At 36.0% G+C, this 17,444-nt stretch overlaps 1 protein-coding gene across 3 annotated transcripts in view; it reads right to left on the reverse strand.

Moving 5' to 3' along the window:
• Thoc2 (THO complex subunit 2) overlaps nucleotides 1-17,444 on the reverse strand; it is a 112,725-nt gene that overhangs the window by 53,835 nt on the left and 41,446 nt on the right. For all 3 annotated transcript variants that reach the window (XM_050118846.1, XM_050118845.1, XM_050118844.1), the window contains exons 10-14: nucleotides 14,148-14,303; nucleotides 13,431-13,603; nucleotides 12,134-12,329; nucleotides 553-594; nucleotides 12-142 (exon numbers count right to left, since the gene is read on the reverse strand). In XM_050118846.1, the coding sequence (XP_049974803.1) occupies nucleotides 12-142; nucleotides 553-594; nucleotides 12,134-12,329; nucleotides 13,431-13,603; nucleotides 14,148-14,303 (698 nt within the window). The remainder of the gene's footprint in view (nucleotides 1-11; nucleotides 143-552; nucleotides 595-12,133; nucleotides 12,330-13,430; nucleotides 13,604-14,147; nucleotides 14,304-17,444) is intronic.

Genomic DNA, 17,444 nt, shown 5'->3' on the forward strand with positions numbered 1-17,444 from the left:
TGAGTGTTTACCTATGCTGATAGGGAAATGTTTTAAACATCCCCCATAGTTCCTCAGACATGCAAGCGTTGCAGTCCATCAAAGAAAGAGATGGAAGTAATACCTGGTCAGTAATGCTAAGCAAACAGCTAAGGATAACTTCCTAAGAAGAAAGCAAGAAGAAATATGTCATTAAGGGTCTTATTTCAATATATCGTTAAAATAGAAGTACCAGTCTTAAAAGAATTGCCATTTTTAAATCTCATAACACATATATATAATTCCCCACCCTATCATTGTCTTTTCTCCAACCGAGATAGCAAATGTGGTGAGATGCAAAGGAAGTAGCAAAACAATGAGGGGCTTAACCTTTTTCCTTATATAATATGGTAATCTTCAAAAAGAGGATGTTGGCTTTAGAAGAAAAATATAACTGAGCTGCCAGATGCTGTACTGAGCACATAAACTATAAAATAATTATTTCTGATGATAGTTAAATCTTGTTCATTGTAAAATATTCAGCATGCTACATTTGACAAACACACCCATTATTTAATATTTTCAGTCTCTTACCGTTTTTTCTTTATCTTCTTGTTTGCTTCCATCTGACTGAAACTAAAATTTAAAACAATAATATATTTAAAAGTTGTTTAACTAGTTTATTTAAAAATTAAATATTTTAGATGTTTGCCTTTTTACATACATGGTTATTTGAAATACAACGTATTACTAAGAAACATTTTAGATTTTTATGTATACTTTTAACCTCTAAATAATTTTAAAATCCATGAATTTTAAGTATAAATATGGGTACAGTTTGTTTCTTTATTTTTACATGTGTGTCTATGAAACACGGTCTCATGTAGTAGTCCTGGCTGGTTCCCAATTCTCTTTGTAGTCCAGGCTGACCTTGAACTTCTGATTCTCCTGCCTCCACCTCCCAAGTGCTATCCAGTTTATGAAGTACTAGAATTCAAGCCCAGGGCTTTAGGCCCACTAGATAAGCACTCTGCTAGCTGGGCTATTATCCCCAACCCTAAGTATCCGTTTTACGTGTCTTAACATCATTATAAACCAAAGCTTCTAAAACTCTTATTAAGCATTAGTTACTAAACTTAAGAATTTGTAATCATCAAAACCATTTATTTCAAACGCATTTATATTTTCTATCCACATTCCCTTACAGTAGCAGTTTTCAACCTTCTTAATGCTGTGACCGTCTAATACAGTTCCTCACGTTGTGGTGATCCCCAACCATAAAAATATTTGTTGCTACTTTATAACTGCAATTTTGTTACTGAGTGGTGTCTCAGGTCCTAAGACCATCAGAAATGTTTCCTGATGGTTGGGACCCACAGGTTGAGAGCCACTACTTTACAAAATCAATATAATCAAATACTAATATAACCAAAACTCAGAACAAAGGAAATGAATCTAAATTACATTATAATTCACCACTATCAAAATGCTCAACGAAAAGTCCAAATTATTTGTGAAACTGCTGACATTAAAAAAAAAATCACATTTTGGGTCTTTAATCCTAATACAGACTGAACCTTGAAGTGACTTGTTTGACAATGCTGTCTAGTCACTTAAAATGATACTATGAAAGCCGAGCATAGTTGTGCATGCCTTTAGCAGATCTCTGAAGAGTCCAAAGTGAGCCTGGTCTCACATAGTGAGTTCCAAGACAGCCAGAGCTAAATTAAGGGACCTTATCTTAAACACAACAAAAACATTAGTGATGCCTATAGGTGTATATGTTTATAAAGGCAGAAAACCCAAAAATACAAATGAAGAACTGACACATAAGAACAGTCTAGACATCAGGAAAAGGCAACGGTCAAAACGGAAACAAGCGAAGGAGAAAGCTATGATGCAACACCACCTATTTGATTTTCATGTTAAAGAAGGGATTCTTTTGCATGCGTTTGAGCAAGTTATCAGATATTCCCAAAGAGAAGTCTTAGGTACTTTAGTTTTAATCTATCAGTGATTTAGGATGCATACCAACGTATCTTCTTCAAATTGGCAGATTCAAGAAAATAGGGTTCTCTTTCAGATAAAACTGAGTCAACTGATAGTTTGTCAGCAAATAAAGAATTCCCTGTTATGAAGTAGTCTTTTTGTACACTGTGAAGAAATGTCACTCTGAATGGTTTAATAAAAAGCTAAATAGTCAATAGCTAGGGGAGCAGAGAGTGCTGGGAAGAAGGGCAGAGTCTCAAGAAGCCAAATGATCGCACGCAGAACAAGTCAGACACACAAAATGGGAGAGAGATAAAAGACACATGGGAGAATGTAAATTAATAAAAATGGGTTAATTTAAAGTTATAGGAGCTACTTAGGAACAAACCTAACTTGTGGCCAAGGTTTTATAACTAATAAGTCTCTATATTGTTTATTTAGGACTTGGCAGGCGGGACAGAAAAATCCACCTACATTTCAATCATAGAGGACTGTCCTGTCAGAAACAACTATATAGCTATTGTTGTTTTCTTTGAGGTAGAGGACTGATAATTCAGATAACATACTGTGCATCTAGTAGGAGGCAGAAATAAGGATAGGCCATAACTGGAAAAACTAGGCTTACAGTTTATTACAGTTTAAGGATGTGAGACTACCCATTTTTCCTGCCATGCTGTGATCCAAACCTAGTAAAACTACATAGTTTTATTCCATAGAAATAAAGTATTTTTACCGTAACTGAGCTGGTTTACTTCCCTGCGTAACTCTAGTCAGTTTCTAATGTCCATGTGTCAATTCTTAATATTTCATAAGCAGGAAAAATTTAAAAATATAAGACATAAAGCAAAGCTACCTAGAAGAGCAGTAAACCTTCCTATCAAAAGCTCATTGCAACAAGGATTAATAGAAATAAATCAGGGGGTACACACAAATTAAAGCAATTTTTAAAGAAGATAAACATATTTATGATGGTGTGAAAGAAAATGGCCCCCAAAGGGAGTGACACTATTAGGAAGTGTGGCCTTGTTGGAGGAAGTATGTCGCTGTGGGGACAGACTTTGAGGGCTCTTTTTCTCAAGCTTCCCTCAATATGACAGTCAATCAACTTCCTGTTTCCTGCCTATCAAGATGTAAGGACTCTCAGCTCCACCACCACATATGCCTGCTCCCCACCTGATGATGATAACAGACTGAACCTCTGAAACCGTAAGCAAGCCACCTCAATTAAATGTTTATTTATGAGTTACCATGGCCATTGTGTCTCTTCACAGCAATAAAAAAACCTAACTAAAACAACATCCTACTCCATTTATCTCTTCCTTTTCTTTTAGTTTACTTCACTTTCAGATTAGGAATAGCATTAAACAACACCCACACAATACTCTATGCTGCAGTCAGCACTAGGCTGAAGCAGGAGACATCAGGAAGTGGAAGCAAGCTGTAGTTATTTACTAAGTATCACACATTTAAATTTTGAAAAGAGGACACAGTTCCTATCTTTGAAGTCACAACTCTTAAGCTACAAGACACCTGACGTGATTTCAACGTTTGAATTTTAAATTTGAGTAAAACAGAGCACTCAACTAGGGTTAGAAAGGCCATCATCAAAATCAACTGAGGTTCCAACATGACTCTATAAAGGCATAAAAGACAATACCATTATACAACAATACTCAGCACCCGAAAAATTAAAAATAGAGGCATCAAGACAGACTTTGAGAAAGTTGAGAAATAAAGAATTATAAATAAAACTAAATAAGTAGCCTCTTATGAGTAATGATCTAACAATTTACTACCTTATTTTTCAAATGCTACTTAGGACTGTTATTATTACCTCTGATAAAAACATTTAAGATTTGTGACTAGATTGCCTGTAAAATTGTAGCACTATTTTAACTTACATCTTATTAACTACCAATTATTGAGTACCTACTAGGTATGTTATATTAGATTAAAAACTACACATACATACCTCAAAACTACTTTATGAAAAACCTTTTTGCTAGAAGCATCCAAAACAGGTCCCATTAAAATAATTTAGAATGGGCCTAGAGAGATGGTTACAATCACTGATTGCTCTTCCAGAGGACCCAGGTCTAATTCTCAGCACCTAAGAGGCAACTAGCAACTACCTCTAACTCCATTTCCAATAAATCCAACACCCTCTTCTGGCCTCCACAGACATTGTACACATATGCTACACAGACACATAGGGAGGCAAAATACCTATATACATAAATTCAGAATATTTTTTAAATAACCAAGTAAAAAATAAAATAATTTAGAATTTCTGAAGGTAGTGGCACATGCATGAAATCTAAGAACTCAGGAGTAGAGGAAGGGAGGATTTTGAGTTTAAAGCAAGTCCAGGCTAAATATCAAGATAAAATAGTAATTTGGAGTTTAAAATACAACCCATAGAAAGAGCTATGGGAGATTACAGTTGGAAATTCTTTCATTTTTTCCACTGCTGGAAACTGTTATATATGAATAGTTTCCATTATAAATAACATGTGCATCTAACTTTAGAACAAATTACAGCTTAAATATTAAATCTGTTTAAAGAAATGTACTCATATTTTAGTTTGTCTTTCCCCAAAAGCAAACAATATCAAGGGCAGGCAAGTAATCCTAGGAAGCACCAGGAGCACATTAGCACTGTAGGTAAAAAAGGTTCAACACCACAGCAGATTCTGAGTCTGTGTAGAAATATCTTCGTGACAATCAACTCTTATCTTTTCAGTGGTTGAAAACTGAGCAGAGAGGCTGTGAGATGTCTCAGTGGCAAAAGCACCTGCAAGCAAAACTTGTGACCTAAGATTGATTCCCCCAGAACCCACAGAATAGAAGGAAAGAACAGACCCCAGCAAGATATGCTCTGATCTCCACATGTGTTCTGTGGTATGTATGTATGTAAGTATATATGTGTACATACACAAGACACACACACACACAAAATGCATGAATGTATTTTTTTTAAAAAAACAGCTGAGAAAATGTTATGTGGTATTAGATCCCTAGCAATTCATACCTTACTTGTGTGGGTAGCACAGGCTCCCAGAACAAGCAGTGAGAAATCAGACAGCAGAATGCTAACAACTTAGGATATGGCAGCATTTGCATGCATGTAAAAAAAAAAAGCTTCTCACAAGTAAGCAGTATCACAAATGTTTTTAGATATTATTTCTGTTCTTTGCACTTTGAACTTGTCTTGAAATTAGCTTCAACGACTGTTGTCACAAAACAAAATACTTGGGGGGTAGAACAATAGCTCAATGGTTAGGAGCACTTGCTGCTCTTGCAGAAGATCTAAGTTTGACTTTCAGCACCTACACTGGCTCACAACTACTTACAACTCCAGTTCTGGGGGATCTGATGGTCATCTCTAGCTTCTCAGGCACCTGAATGCATGCAATACACACACATACACGCACACACACTCATATATACCATTAATAATATATCTTCTAAAATTTAATTCTTGGAAGATGGAGCAATTAATAAATGAATTAAAAAACCTATTTTACCTTTTTCTTGTATGGACTTGTATATACTCATTAATTTCCTACTCTTAGCAAAACAAGTCTCATAAAAAATAAGTCACACAGAGTTGCCACTTGCCTATTGATATTTAGTATCTGAACCTAGACAGTATAGCTAATGTTAAAATTACTACATAATCTTCCTGTGCCAGCTGCCATTAGAGCAGCAGCTACGGCCCAGTTCAACCCCAAGGCAGCGGGCTTCAACAAAAGCCAAAGTGGCAAGCCGATGCATAGCCAGCAGTGCTGGCACCTCACCAAGCACACCAAGTTCATGCAGAATATGATCCAGGAGGTGTGCAGCTTCATGACCTACAACTGGCACACCATGGAGCTGCTCAAGGTGTTCAAGGACAAGTGCTAGCTCCAGTTCATCAAGAAGAGTGGACACACATCCACACCAAGAGGAAGATGGAAGAGTTGAGCAACATGTTGTCAGCCATGAAAGAGGCTGTGGTCAAGAAGGACTGATGCCCCCAAAAGTCTGCTCCCCTACTCAATAACATTTATGCTGCACAAAAAAGATACATTTTCTAAATATGACTGAATACTTTTATCAATGAGGTAAATAAAGTGACCTTAGTTCAAACCAATTATTACAAATAACAATACAAAAATACAAACACAAGCATCTCGGTAGTTTTTCCCTGATTGGTTTCATTGGAAAGCAGGACTGTTTTATGGTAAACTTGGTCTCTGCAATGTGAAGTTGTGTGCATCTCAGCATTTGAGAAGCAAGGGAGGCAGATCCCTGTGAGTTCCAGGCCTGACAGTGATACACAGTGAAACCCTGTCTCAAAAATCAAACAACCAACCAAAGAAAACACAACTTGGGGAAAGATGGCTCAGTGGTTAAGAGTACTGGCTGCTCTTACAAAGGACCTGGGTTCAAATCTCAGCATACACATGGTAGCTCAAACATCTCTAATTCCAGCAGCAAGAAACCCAATGTCTTGTTCTGACCTCTGTGAGCACTGCATGCACAGATAGCATAGACAAACATGCAAGCAAAATACCCAAAGGTATAAAATAAAAATAAAATCTCAAAATAAAAAAACAACAGACTTTGGCCTCAGTTCCTCGTATGGTTTGTATACAAAGTATTATAATAGCAAAAGTACAGTAGGAGGCATAACAAACAGTATCAATCACAATAGTGTCCATTTGGAAAACAACTCTAATGAAAGGTTTAGTTGTTTTCAAACATTTTTGGACTGATGAGATAGGGTCATCAGGTAAAGGTGCTTGTTATCAAGGCTGACATGGATCTGAGCTTGATCCATGAGATCCACAAGGTGGAGGGAGAGAACTAACTACAAGTTGTCCTCTGCTGACCTTCACACAGTGCTGTGGTATACATACATACACATACATACATACATACATGCACATAAAATAAATGTAGTAAAAGTTTGCTTCTCAGAAAATCAAAAAAGAAGCAAAGAACAAGGGGAACAGCAGGAAGATGGAAGTTGATCTACTGCAAGATCCAGTTCTACCAGCCTTAGGCATATATGCAAGGGACGTTTTATCCTACCACAGAAACAGCTGCTCAACCATCTTCATTGCTGCTTTATTCATAGCAGTCAGAAACCAGAAAGAACCTAGATGTCCTTCAACAGATGAATAAATAAAGAACATGTGGTACATTTACACAATGGAGTATTTCTCCGCTGATAAAAACATGAAATAATTAATTTTGCAGGTAAAAGGATGGAACTAGAAAAAAATCATCCTGAGTGAGGTATCCCATATCCAGAATGACAAATATGGTATGTATTTTCTTATATGTGGCTATTAGCTGTTAAGTCAATGATAACCAAGCTACAATCCATATAACCACAGAGGGTAAGTATAGAGTAAGGAACTATAGACAGATAGATCTCATTAGGAAACAAAAATAGAATAGTTATGAGTGAACATGCAGGAAATGAGAAATAGGAGGATTAGAAAGGAGTGCAAATGAGAGAGAAAATATGGGGAGAGACAGCTAAAATCAATGAAAATTTGAAGGGTAGTATGGAAACCCACTACAGTAGAAGTTTCCTAAAATATATACATATATGAAAGTGATCTAAATGAAACCGTCAAATACTAGAGGTGACAGAGGTCCAGCTGGCCAACTCTTGTCACCAAATGAAGCTTCCAGGATTGAGATTGAGTTACATATAATTGAGTTGTTGGCAAAAGGAATCCCATGGGAATTTCCAAACAACCCAGGTTATTGCTTTACAAAAACTGATGGTAAGGCCTCATTACTGAAGACATAACCTACAGATCTCACTGAACATGAATAGTCAAGCTGGTGTCTATACAGAGCCTTCACCCCTATATTCCACTTCCTTTAGTATAGGAAGATACTCTGCACACTACCAAAAGAGAAAAAAATAAACACCATCCTAGCCAGAAAGTCTTGATTTACAATGCCGTTCTGCCTACAAAATACACTAAGACAACGATGGCACAACGCTTGGGGGAGTAAATAACTAATATCTGATTTGACTTAAGGTCCACTCCGTGAGATGGAACCCATAACCGAAACTGCTTGGGGGGCCAAGAACCTGAGACTAGATGATACCCCAGGGACCTAGGGCAAAACCAAAAATTGCTGGTCTTTAAAAAAAAAATGATGAAATGACTCCTAATGACATTCTACTATATTCATTGACCAGTGCCTTGCTCAACCATCAGAGACAGTTCCTCCTGCAGCATATGGAAACAAATTCAGAGAGCCACAATCAGACATTACAGAGAATGATAGAACTTGGAACACTATGCCCTAAATAGGATGTATCCACTAAATACCCACCTCCTCAGCCCACCCAATGCCTGGCTCAGGGAGTGCGACAGAAGAGGAGGCAAAAAGAATGTAAGAGCCAGAGGTAATGCAGGACACCAAGAGAGCAAGGCCTTCTAAATCAACAAGCCCTTTGTATATAAAGTATAGCTTCCAGTTCAGTGTTTTTATAGGATTCATTAATGTCTAAATGAGTGGGTCTATGTTTCCTGTGCCTTCTCTTGGACTCTTTTCCTTCTGTTTGTTTTGTCCAATTCCTATGTGTTAGTTTTTGTCATATCTTACTATATTTTATTCTATTGTATTAGTATCCCTTAGAAGCCTGTTTTCTAATAAAAGAAAGGGAGTAAAACTGGATGGCAGGGGAGTTGGGAAGAAATGAGAAGATTAGAGGGAGCAGAACTGTAATCAGGACATACTATGTGATAAAAATAATTTCAATAAAAAAAAGCAAAAAAGTTTGAAAATGCTATAATAAAACCGACTTCTTTGTGTGTTAATAAAAAATAAAATAAAAATTGGCTTCTATATATAAAATAGAAACTCCTCTGACTGGTTCACACACAAAATCTAACTACAACTATTTTCTGTCCTTGCAGTCTGGAAAGAGACAAGACTCTTATGTGGTTATGTATGTTGTAGGTCTCCTACAGCAGTCAGCGCCTCCACCCAGTGCCTGGGAGTAGGAGATTCACAATGGAGCCTCTTTTCTTCTCTCTTCCTACTTTTGTGAGAGTTTTTATCTTAGCAACATTTTTTGGCTTTGTGAGGAGCCTTATCATAAATGGCAATGGCAAGACATGTTACTAACAACACAAAACAATTCCCACTATGTAGAATGCCATGTATTCTTTGGGAATCTCAGCATTCTTGTAGTCAAGAAGTCTGATATGAAGGGAGTCTTCTTGAAAACATGGCAAAATTGTAAGTTGCTCTGTTCATTTTTTGTCATCTCCCAGTTATGTCAAGAAGAAAAATGCCCAGGATGTTAGAGCAGAGAGAATAGTAGTGATTTCTGATCAGATTTTTAGATTATTAGTCACTGCCACGCCCTTTTAAGCCCACAAAGGAGGATCAAATCTGCTTGATATACTAAAGTAACAATTTGATCTTTGAACCAGAAGCATCAGTATCACCAGGAAACATGTTAGAAATGCAAATTTTCACCTTCCACCCAGGCCTTATTGACCAAATACTGAAGTTTAGGACCAACAATCTGCATTTTAGTAAGCCTGACAGGTAATTATGATGCATGCTATAGTCTGGTCAACACTCTATGAGAAAGTCTTATATAGGTTGCAAAAATAAACAAATTGAGCACACCAAACCCAGGAAATTTTAAGAGAAAAACATACTAACCTGAAATTAATAAGATTCCCTTTTTCCTTTTTAAAATGGTGTTTGCATATTATCCATAGTTGTCTACATGTATATATGTCTATGACTCTGTGTGTAGGTATGTACATGTACCTGTGGAAGCCAGAGTCATCGGATCTCGGGGAGCTGGAGTTAGAGGTGGTTGTGAGCCACCCAAAAGCAGATGCCAGGAATCGAACTAAGGTTGGACTCTTAATTTCAGAGGCATAGCTCTACAGAAAGAGTTTCGAAGGGCTGGAGAGATAGTTCCATGGTGAAAAGAAGTCTCTACTCTTCCAGAGAACCAGAGTTTGGTTCACAACTACCCCTAACTACAGCTCCAAGAGATCCCACATCCTCTTCTGGCTTCCCCTGGCACCTGTACCCACTGGCATAAACCCCTGCCACTCCCACATATATACACTTTAATTTTTTTAAACAGTTAAAAGTGGGAAGGCAAACCAGACTGAAAAGAATTCAAAAGCCACCTATTTGATAAAATCCAACAATATACAAAGACGAGAACTCAGTAACAAAAAGACTGTGATATAAAATGGAGAAAACATAAACAGACACTTCACTAAAAATAATTATAAGATGGTGACACACGCCTTTAATCCCAGCACTCGGGAGGCAGAGGCAGGCAGATCTCTGTGAGTTCGAGACCAGCCTGGTCTACAGAGCTAGTTCCAGGACAGGCTCCAAAGCCACAGAGAAACCCTGTCTCGAGAAAAAAAAAAAAAAAAAAAAAAAAAAAGGAAAAATAATTATAAGTAGCAAGTAAGTACATTAAAAGATACTCGGGGGGAGGGGGAGGGAAATGGGAGGCTGGGAGGAGGCGGAAACTTTTTTCCTATTCTCAATAAAAAAAATTATATTAAAAAAAAAGATACTCAACATTAGTCACTAGCATGACAGAAACTGGAACCACAATAAGATATCACAACTTGCTAGGATGGATAAAATTTAAGTATTAAAATACCATGTGTCGGTGAGGCTATGGAGCATCTGGAAGTCTCAAAGATTGCTCTCAGAAATGTAAAATACTATAGACATTGTCAGTTTTCATAATTTCTTCTTTGTTTTAAGAAAGGCTTTTACTATATAGCCAGAGCTTGCTATGTAAACCTGGATGACCTGAAAATTTTATAGAGATCTGCCTGCATCTGTCTCCTGAATTCTGGGATTAAAAGTGTGCACCAAGGGAGGGCTGGAGAGATGGCTCAGAGGTTAAGGGCACTCACTGGCTGCTCATCCAGAGGTCCTGAGACCAATTCTCAGCAACCACATGGTGACTCACAACTACCTATAAAGAGATCTGGTACCTTCTTTTGGCCTTCAGGCATACATGCAGGCAGAACATTGTATACATAATAAATGAATCTTAAAAAAAGGTGTGCACTATCACATCCAGCATTTTTGTAATTTCTTACAGTTCAACATATACTTATTTACTTCACTAACAAATCCTACTTCTGGTAATGCAAAAATATGCCCCCCAAAAGTATAGATATTTAAAGCACCTTTATAACAGCCCAGCCAAAAATAACTTAAATATCCATCACTTGGTAAATTTATCAGTAACTACATGTTTACATATAATGAAATGTTATTACTCATCAAAAGGACTACTGACACATGTAATAACTTGAATCATGAATCTCAAAACATTAAGTGAAAAAAAAATCAGAAAACACTAATTATTTACATAAGATCACAGGAAAAGCAAAACTACAATGACAGAAACCAGCAACACATAGGGGAAACTGACTTAAGTAAGGTAAGAAAAGGTAATTTAAGACTGGAGATGCATGTCATAAATGTTTTTTAAATAGTCTAAGTTTATAAATGAGGTAGGGGCCTATTCAATTTCTTGGTTTAAGTGGTAGACACATGGGTGTTTAGTTTTAGAAAGGTCACTGAACTATATAATCACAATTTACTTATTTTTCTATATGTATAATTTATTTCAATAAAAGCTTTACTTAAAAAGAAACATGATGAGCTGGGAACACAGCTCCACAGTAGAGTACATACTCAGAACACACAAAACACCAAGTTGAATCTTATCACCAAAGTTAAGTAAAAAATAGAAATAATAAGCCCAGGACTTTGTGGTTGGAAAAATTACAAACAGCTAATAGTAATGATTCAAAACCGCATGCTAGAAAATAAACAGAAGACAGATAAGGGTAAAAAATAGTAAGAAAGTGCTAGTTACAACAGAATTCAACATATGGATTTTCCTAAGGGAGGTATCTGATGAATCATCATGGACTTTCCATAAACTGAGCTAATTTACTCAACACAACTTTCCTTACATCATGTTTACTTTGTTTCTGCTAGTCTGTCTTTGTATCTCTTTTGTAAATCTAATTTTTTTCGAAATAAAAGCATCATATATCTGTAAAAAAAAAAAAGAAATACTCATCAAAACAAATATATTCATTTCAAATTTTAATTTTCTATTAGGAAGAAAAATCTTACTGACCTCTTTCATAAATGACTTGCCTATGCGCACGACTTTTGCAAATAAAATGGGATCGTGAGATAAGTGAGGACCAAGGTAACAGAACATGTTGAATACATCCCTCCTCAAATCGTCAAAGCTCTCCACTTGCTTTGGTGCTAACTTGTTTTGCAAAGCACTAACAGGTAAGCCTTTAGCACCTTTAGGAACACCAACTCTATAAAAAAGAAGCAAGATTTAGAAATCTATGCACTATTAAGCCCAAATATCTTAACACAATAATAATTTTCTTGCTTATATATCTATTCTAGCCATCACTAACTTTATTATAGTAATTCTCAAGTGAAAATTAATATAAAAACAAATTCAGCAAGCATAAAAACAAAGTTCCGAAAGAGAATGTTTCAAAATAGCAAATTAAATAAGGAATTCTCAATGTAGCTCTCATGTAACATGTAACATGAGTTTAAGTTAAGCTTGGCCAACATAGAGAATATAGTTATAGGAATGAAGAAGCGATGGTCCTCAGATGTACAACAAGATGAAATCAAACATTTCTCAATCTGAGCTCAACTACCTACACTGAGTATGAGGAAGGGGTGGTAGGAAAGATAACTGGACAATCGAAGTACAATACTAGAAAGGACAGCATGCTCAGAGTTCTCACATACTAAGCAGGTATCTTACTTTGAAGTCACAGAAGTTGATCTCTGAAGAGGTCTGCGCTGTCTACCCCTCAAGTCGCTATGAAAGCAGCATCTAGTGGCTATGCACAAGTCATGAAGGCTGGGGCTTTTGAGAGGCCTGAAACAGGCTTTGTTTATGAGGCTGAAGTCAGAGCTGCTGCTAATACTGCTCCTATGTTCCCTAAATAGGCTGACGTCTACAGGGCTAGTGGACACATTTGGGATAATAAGAGGAATTACGCTAGTAATTTACCAAAAAGCAGCCTGAGTGTCAGAATACTAATATGCAGTCATTAACCCCAGAATAATGTTTCCCTGAGGTTAATAAAAAGGGGAAAATTTTCTTCCACGAAGAAAAGTTTAAAAATAAAAGAAAGGTATTTTCACTCTCAATACATGTAGAAAAGCTCCAGAAGTTTAACCTAAGTTTTCATATAACATTGCAGAACATATTCTACAACACTGGGACATTAGGAGAGAATCTGTGTAAAAATGGCTGACATGCCCTGTGAATAGTCTTCCATTTTGAGAAAATATAGTAATAGATATGCCAGATTTAAAGAGAAAAGAAATACACATATCTTTTTAGCAATCCCAAACTAGACCTTAGCACTTAATACAGAGTCGCATACCTTCGGTATAGAGGTTCAACAGTTATGTGAATAAGCTTGCAAATAGCTAGAGCTATTAGTTTATGTGAAGCTGCATAGTATGGAGGCATCTGATCCATGATGTTCTGTGCATGCTGCCAATCCCCGATCTTTAACAAGGCTTCCAACAAACCAAGCTTCTGGTTGTCAGGTGGCTAAAAATGAACAAGAGTAACAATGATACTTGGAATACAAATATTTCTCTTTACAACTTCAGCTAAATATCACAATTAATGCACATCAAAAAAGTTACGATATCTAGGAAATTTAACAACTGCCTGAATTTTTAGTGACTTGAAAAAAATAGAATCTTTTTTTGTTTTATTTTTCCATTTAGCACAAACATGGGCATTATAATTTATAAATTTGGAATTAACTTTGACTTCATGCTATAATGCAGGAGACACTCACTAGAATTCATTCATCTTTGAGAATCCCCTTACTACTTGAAGAATATTATATATACAGCAAAAATAAAATCAATATATTTTGTGACATTTTTAAAATTTACACAAGAAACAAAAAGAGCAGTTTTTTTTCTAAAGGTACCATTCATATTAAAATCAAAATGAATATTACCCAAATCATATTTTAACATAATCAAAACTAAGAAATTTTACTTTTATAAGGTGATTAATGATGAGAAATTAAATTTAGTAATTTTAAACACTGCAAATTTTACTAGACTAAATGATGTACCTTTTCTACTTTCTCATCATCCTTGTCCTTTTCTTTGTCTCGTTCATCAAGTTTCTCAGTAGACAATACAACCATTGTGAGTTTTCTTACAATTTGTTTAGCTTCCACAATTTCTCGTTTGTATTCATCCATAATGCAATTATCAGCTGGAAGGAGCTAAAAAGAGATCATTAAAATTTCTTAAGAGTTAATATAAATAGCTTATACATATAAAAGGCAAATTCTATTGTCCAATTAATAAATCTACAAATAAGAAGTTTGGTTTACCCATACCTATGACTTCCTTTTAAATAAGTCTTATTGCCCAATTTTAAAAGGTTAATACCTGAATACTGTACACATCTTAAAGTCATGTAGCAATAAATGTTTCATATCTTTGGTATGCTAAATGTTCTAAATTCACACTACAGAGATGCTCACCACTGAATTTATAAATATACCCAAAATATGTACTTATTCGATTGAAAATATCAGGAGGAAGGGTGCTCAGTGATAGAGAGCAAAGTTTGCCCAGCATGAGTAGATCCCATGTTTGAACTTTAGTATCACCCAAACAAAGAAAAACTATGTATTGCCCCTTTAAAAGACAAACTCCAAAGATTATATATATAAAAGGGAGATTTGAATGTTCTGATTATCTATTATAAAAGTAGTAATACCTTGGTATCTCATAGTAAGTCACAAACTAGTTTCTAAACCAATACAAAAAAGAAAGTAGTATTTTGTCAATGCCCTACTGTGAAACTTGATTATCTCAAATCAGTTAGTTACCTTGTACATGTGGAGGACTGTTACTATAAGCATTTCATAATAATAAACCTGCCAGGCGGTGGTGGCGCACGCCTTTAGTCCCAGCACTCTGGAGGCAGAGGCAGGCAGATCTCTGTGAGTTCAAGGCCAGCCTGGTCTACAAGAGCTAGTTCCAGGACAGGATCCAAAGCTACAGAGAAACCTTGTCTCGAAAAACCAAAATAATAATAATAGTAATAATAAACCTGACAAAAGAAAACCAAACCAGAAGAGCCACTTAGCTTCTACAAGACACTACAGTGAGCTACAACAGAAATGTTTTTACCCCGTAAAAATGCATGTTCCATTTCAATTCATTAGCTATAGCTAATGTAAGGAAAACAACCAGTGAACATTAAAAGGTGAAATATTAAATACTGTATGCTTCGTCCTATCAATCAAAGAAAAGGGAGAAACAGTCAATTTGCTAGAGACATGTCCAAAGAGGTAAGTAACTTTTCTTCATTCTGAATGGCAAACATATTGTTATTGATTTATTTCAATGGCTAGTGTAAACTCTTTTACCTAGATGACAGTAACTAATAGATAAATGGTATGCAGTGCTTTTATTTATCTCAACTTCCAGTTCTGTGTATTTTCAGAATGTTGATTTGGTGTATATAAAGTTAGAATGATTTTATCTTCTTAGTGAACATCATTAACACTCTCTGGTGTGTTTTTTATTTGTTTCACAATGCTGGGGTTTAAATCCAAGACCCTGAATAAGACACATAAAGCACTCTTACATGGAGCAGCACATAACCCCTTAAATCAACAGTTCTCAATGTGTGGTTCTCTACCCCTTTGGGGTCAAATGACCCTTATACAGGGTCACCTAAGACCATCAAAAAATACAGATATTTACATTACAATTTGTAACAGTAGCAAAATTACAGTTATGAAGTAGCAACAAAAATAACTTTATGGTTGGGGGTCAACACAACATGAGGAACTGTATTAGAGGGTCACAGCACTGGGAAGGTTGAGAACCGCTGCCTTAAATGATTCTCTTTAGGTTCTACTACTAGAAAGTCTCTTCTAACTATAAAATCCTCAATATTTTACATCCACTATTTTCTTTTTGTTATTTGCATGTTTGTGTTGGTTTGTTTGTTTGAGAGGTTTTTCTGCATAGCTCTAATTAGCCTGGAAGTTGCTATGTAAGCCAGGAAGACCTCAAACTCCTGTCACTGTCCTGAGTACTGATTACAGACATGAGCCACTACACATAGCTTACTTATAATATCTCCTGATGCCACGGCTTTAGTTGTGTCTCACATAGACTCTATACTGGCATATAAATCCAATCTGTCAACCCATATCATCTCAAAGTAGTAGCATAGTCTATTTGTATTTATTACTAACCTGGAACATGAGTATTTAAGTTCATTATCATTTCAGATCTGTTTTTTAGGCTTTCCAATACTTCATCTTCTAACCAATATTCCAGTTTCAGTCCATGTATCACTTTTCTTTAAATTTTTAATGATTCTCTCATCCCAAGAAAAAAATTCAAACTATCCACTCTATGCAGCTAGAAGCCTTCCAATGGTCTAGTTCCAACCTGCTTCTCCATCCTCACTACTCCCTCATACCACCTAGGCTTCAAACGCTCTCAAGTTCCTAGGGTCTCCTTACACAGGTAACTCCAATGCTGTGGAATTTTTGGCTTTTAAACTCGCTTAATTTTACCTATATATTTCTACCATTTCAGTCTGGAAAATATCTATTCTTCTATGATCCTAATTCAACCTCACTAGTTTAGAAAAGTTTTCTAACACCCAGCCCACCCATTGATGAATGTGATCACTATCTACTACGAGCTCACACCACAGACTACATTTTCATACAAAACCACAATGTGACTTTGCAAGGTATTGACAATCTTTTTATTCAACTCTCTAGCCACAGCATACAAATAGGAAGGAAATTATAACATGATTTCAAAGGTAGCCAAGACTACAATTGTGAATTACTTTAAGTCAACAGATATCCCAAAGCAGAAACTAATAAGGGTATACTGCAAACTTTAGCTTCCCAAACTGGCAGCTCAACTCTTGATGAACTAGAAATCATTTGTCACAACCATAATAAACTCTTCTAGATACTACACCCAACAATAAATCCCAATAATGGTCAATTATTACACAGTAAACATACTGAAAAAAATTTAATATACTAGAAATAAAAATACAGCAACGTTTACCTAAAACTATCTAGGTAATTCCGTATTTCCTACAAGTCACATGTAAAATAAAGAAGCTTGACACTACATTGCTTAGTGCTTCACCTTTTTCCCCATGAGCTAAGTACAGGTGATGATTCAAAAAAGATTTATCCAATATTGAAACCTATAAGGGTGATTAAGAGGAATTCAATTTCCATAGTTTGTCAAAGAAGAGACTCCACTAATTTTTTTAAAGTAGACAAAGCTTCAAAGAAATACAGCCCAGGAGTCTAGAGCCAACAGTGAAGTACTTTTAACTATCTACTCATATTCCCCGCCTC

The sequence above is a fragment of the Alexandromys fortis genome, unplaced genomic scaffold (genome assembly GCF_014885135.2).
Source record: "Alexandromys fortis isolate MF-2015 unplaced genomic scaffold, M_Fortis_MF-2015_v1.1 scaffold_114, whole genome shotgun sequence".
Classification (NCBI taxonomy): domain Eukaryota; kingdom Metazoa; phylum Chordata; class Mammalia; order Rodentia; family Cricetidae; genus Alexandromys; species Alexandromys fortis.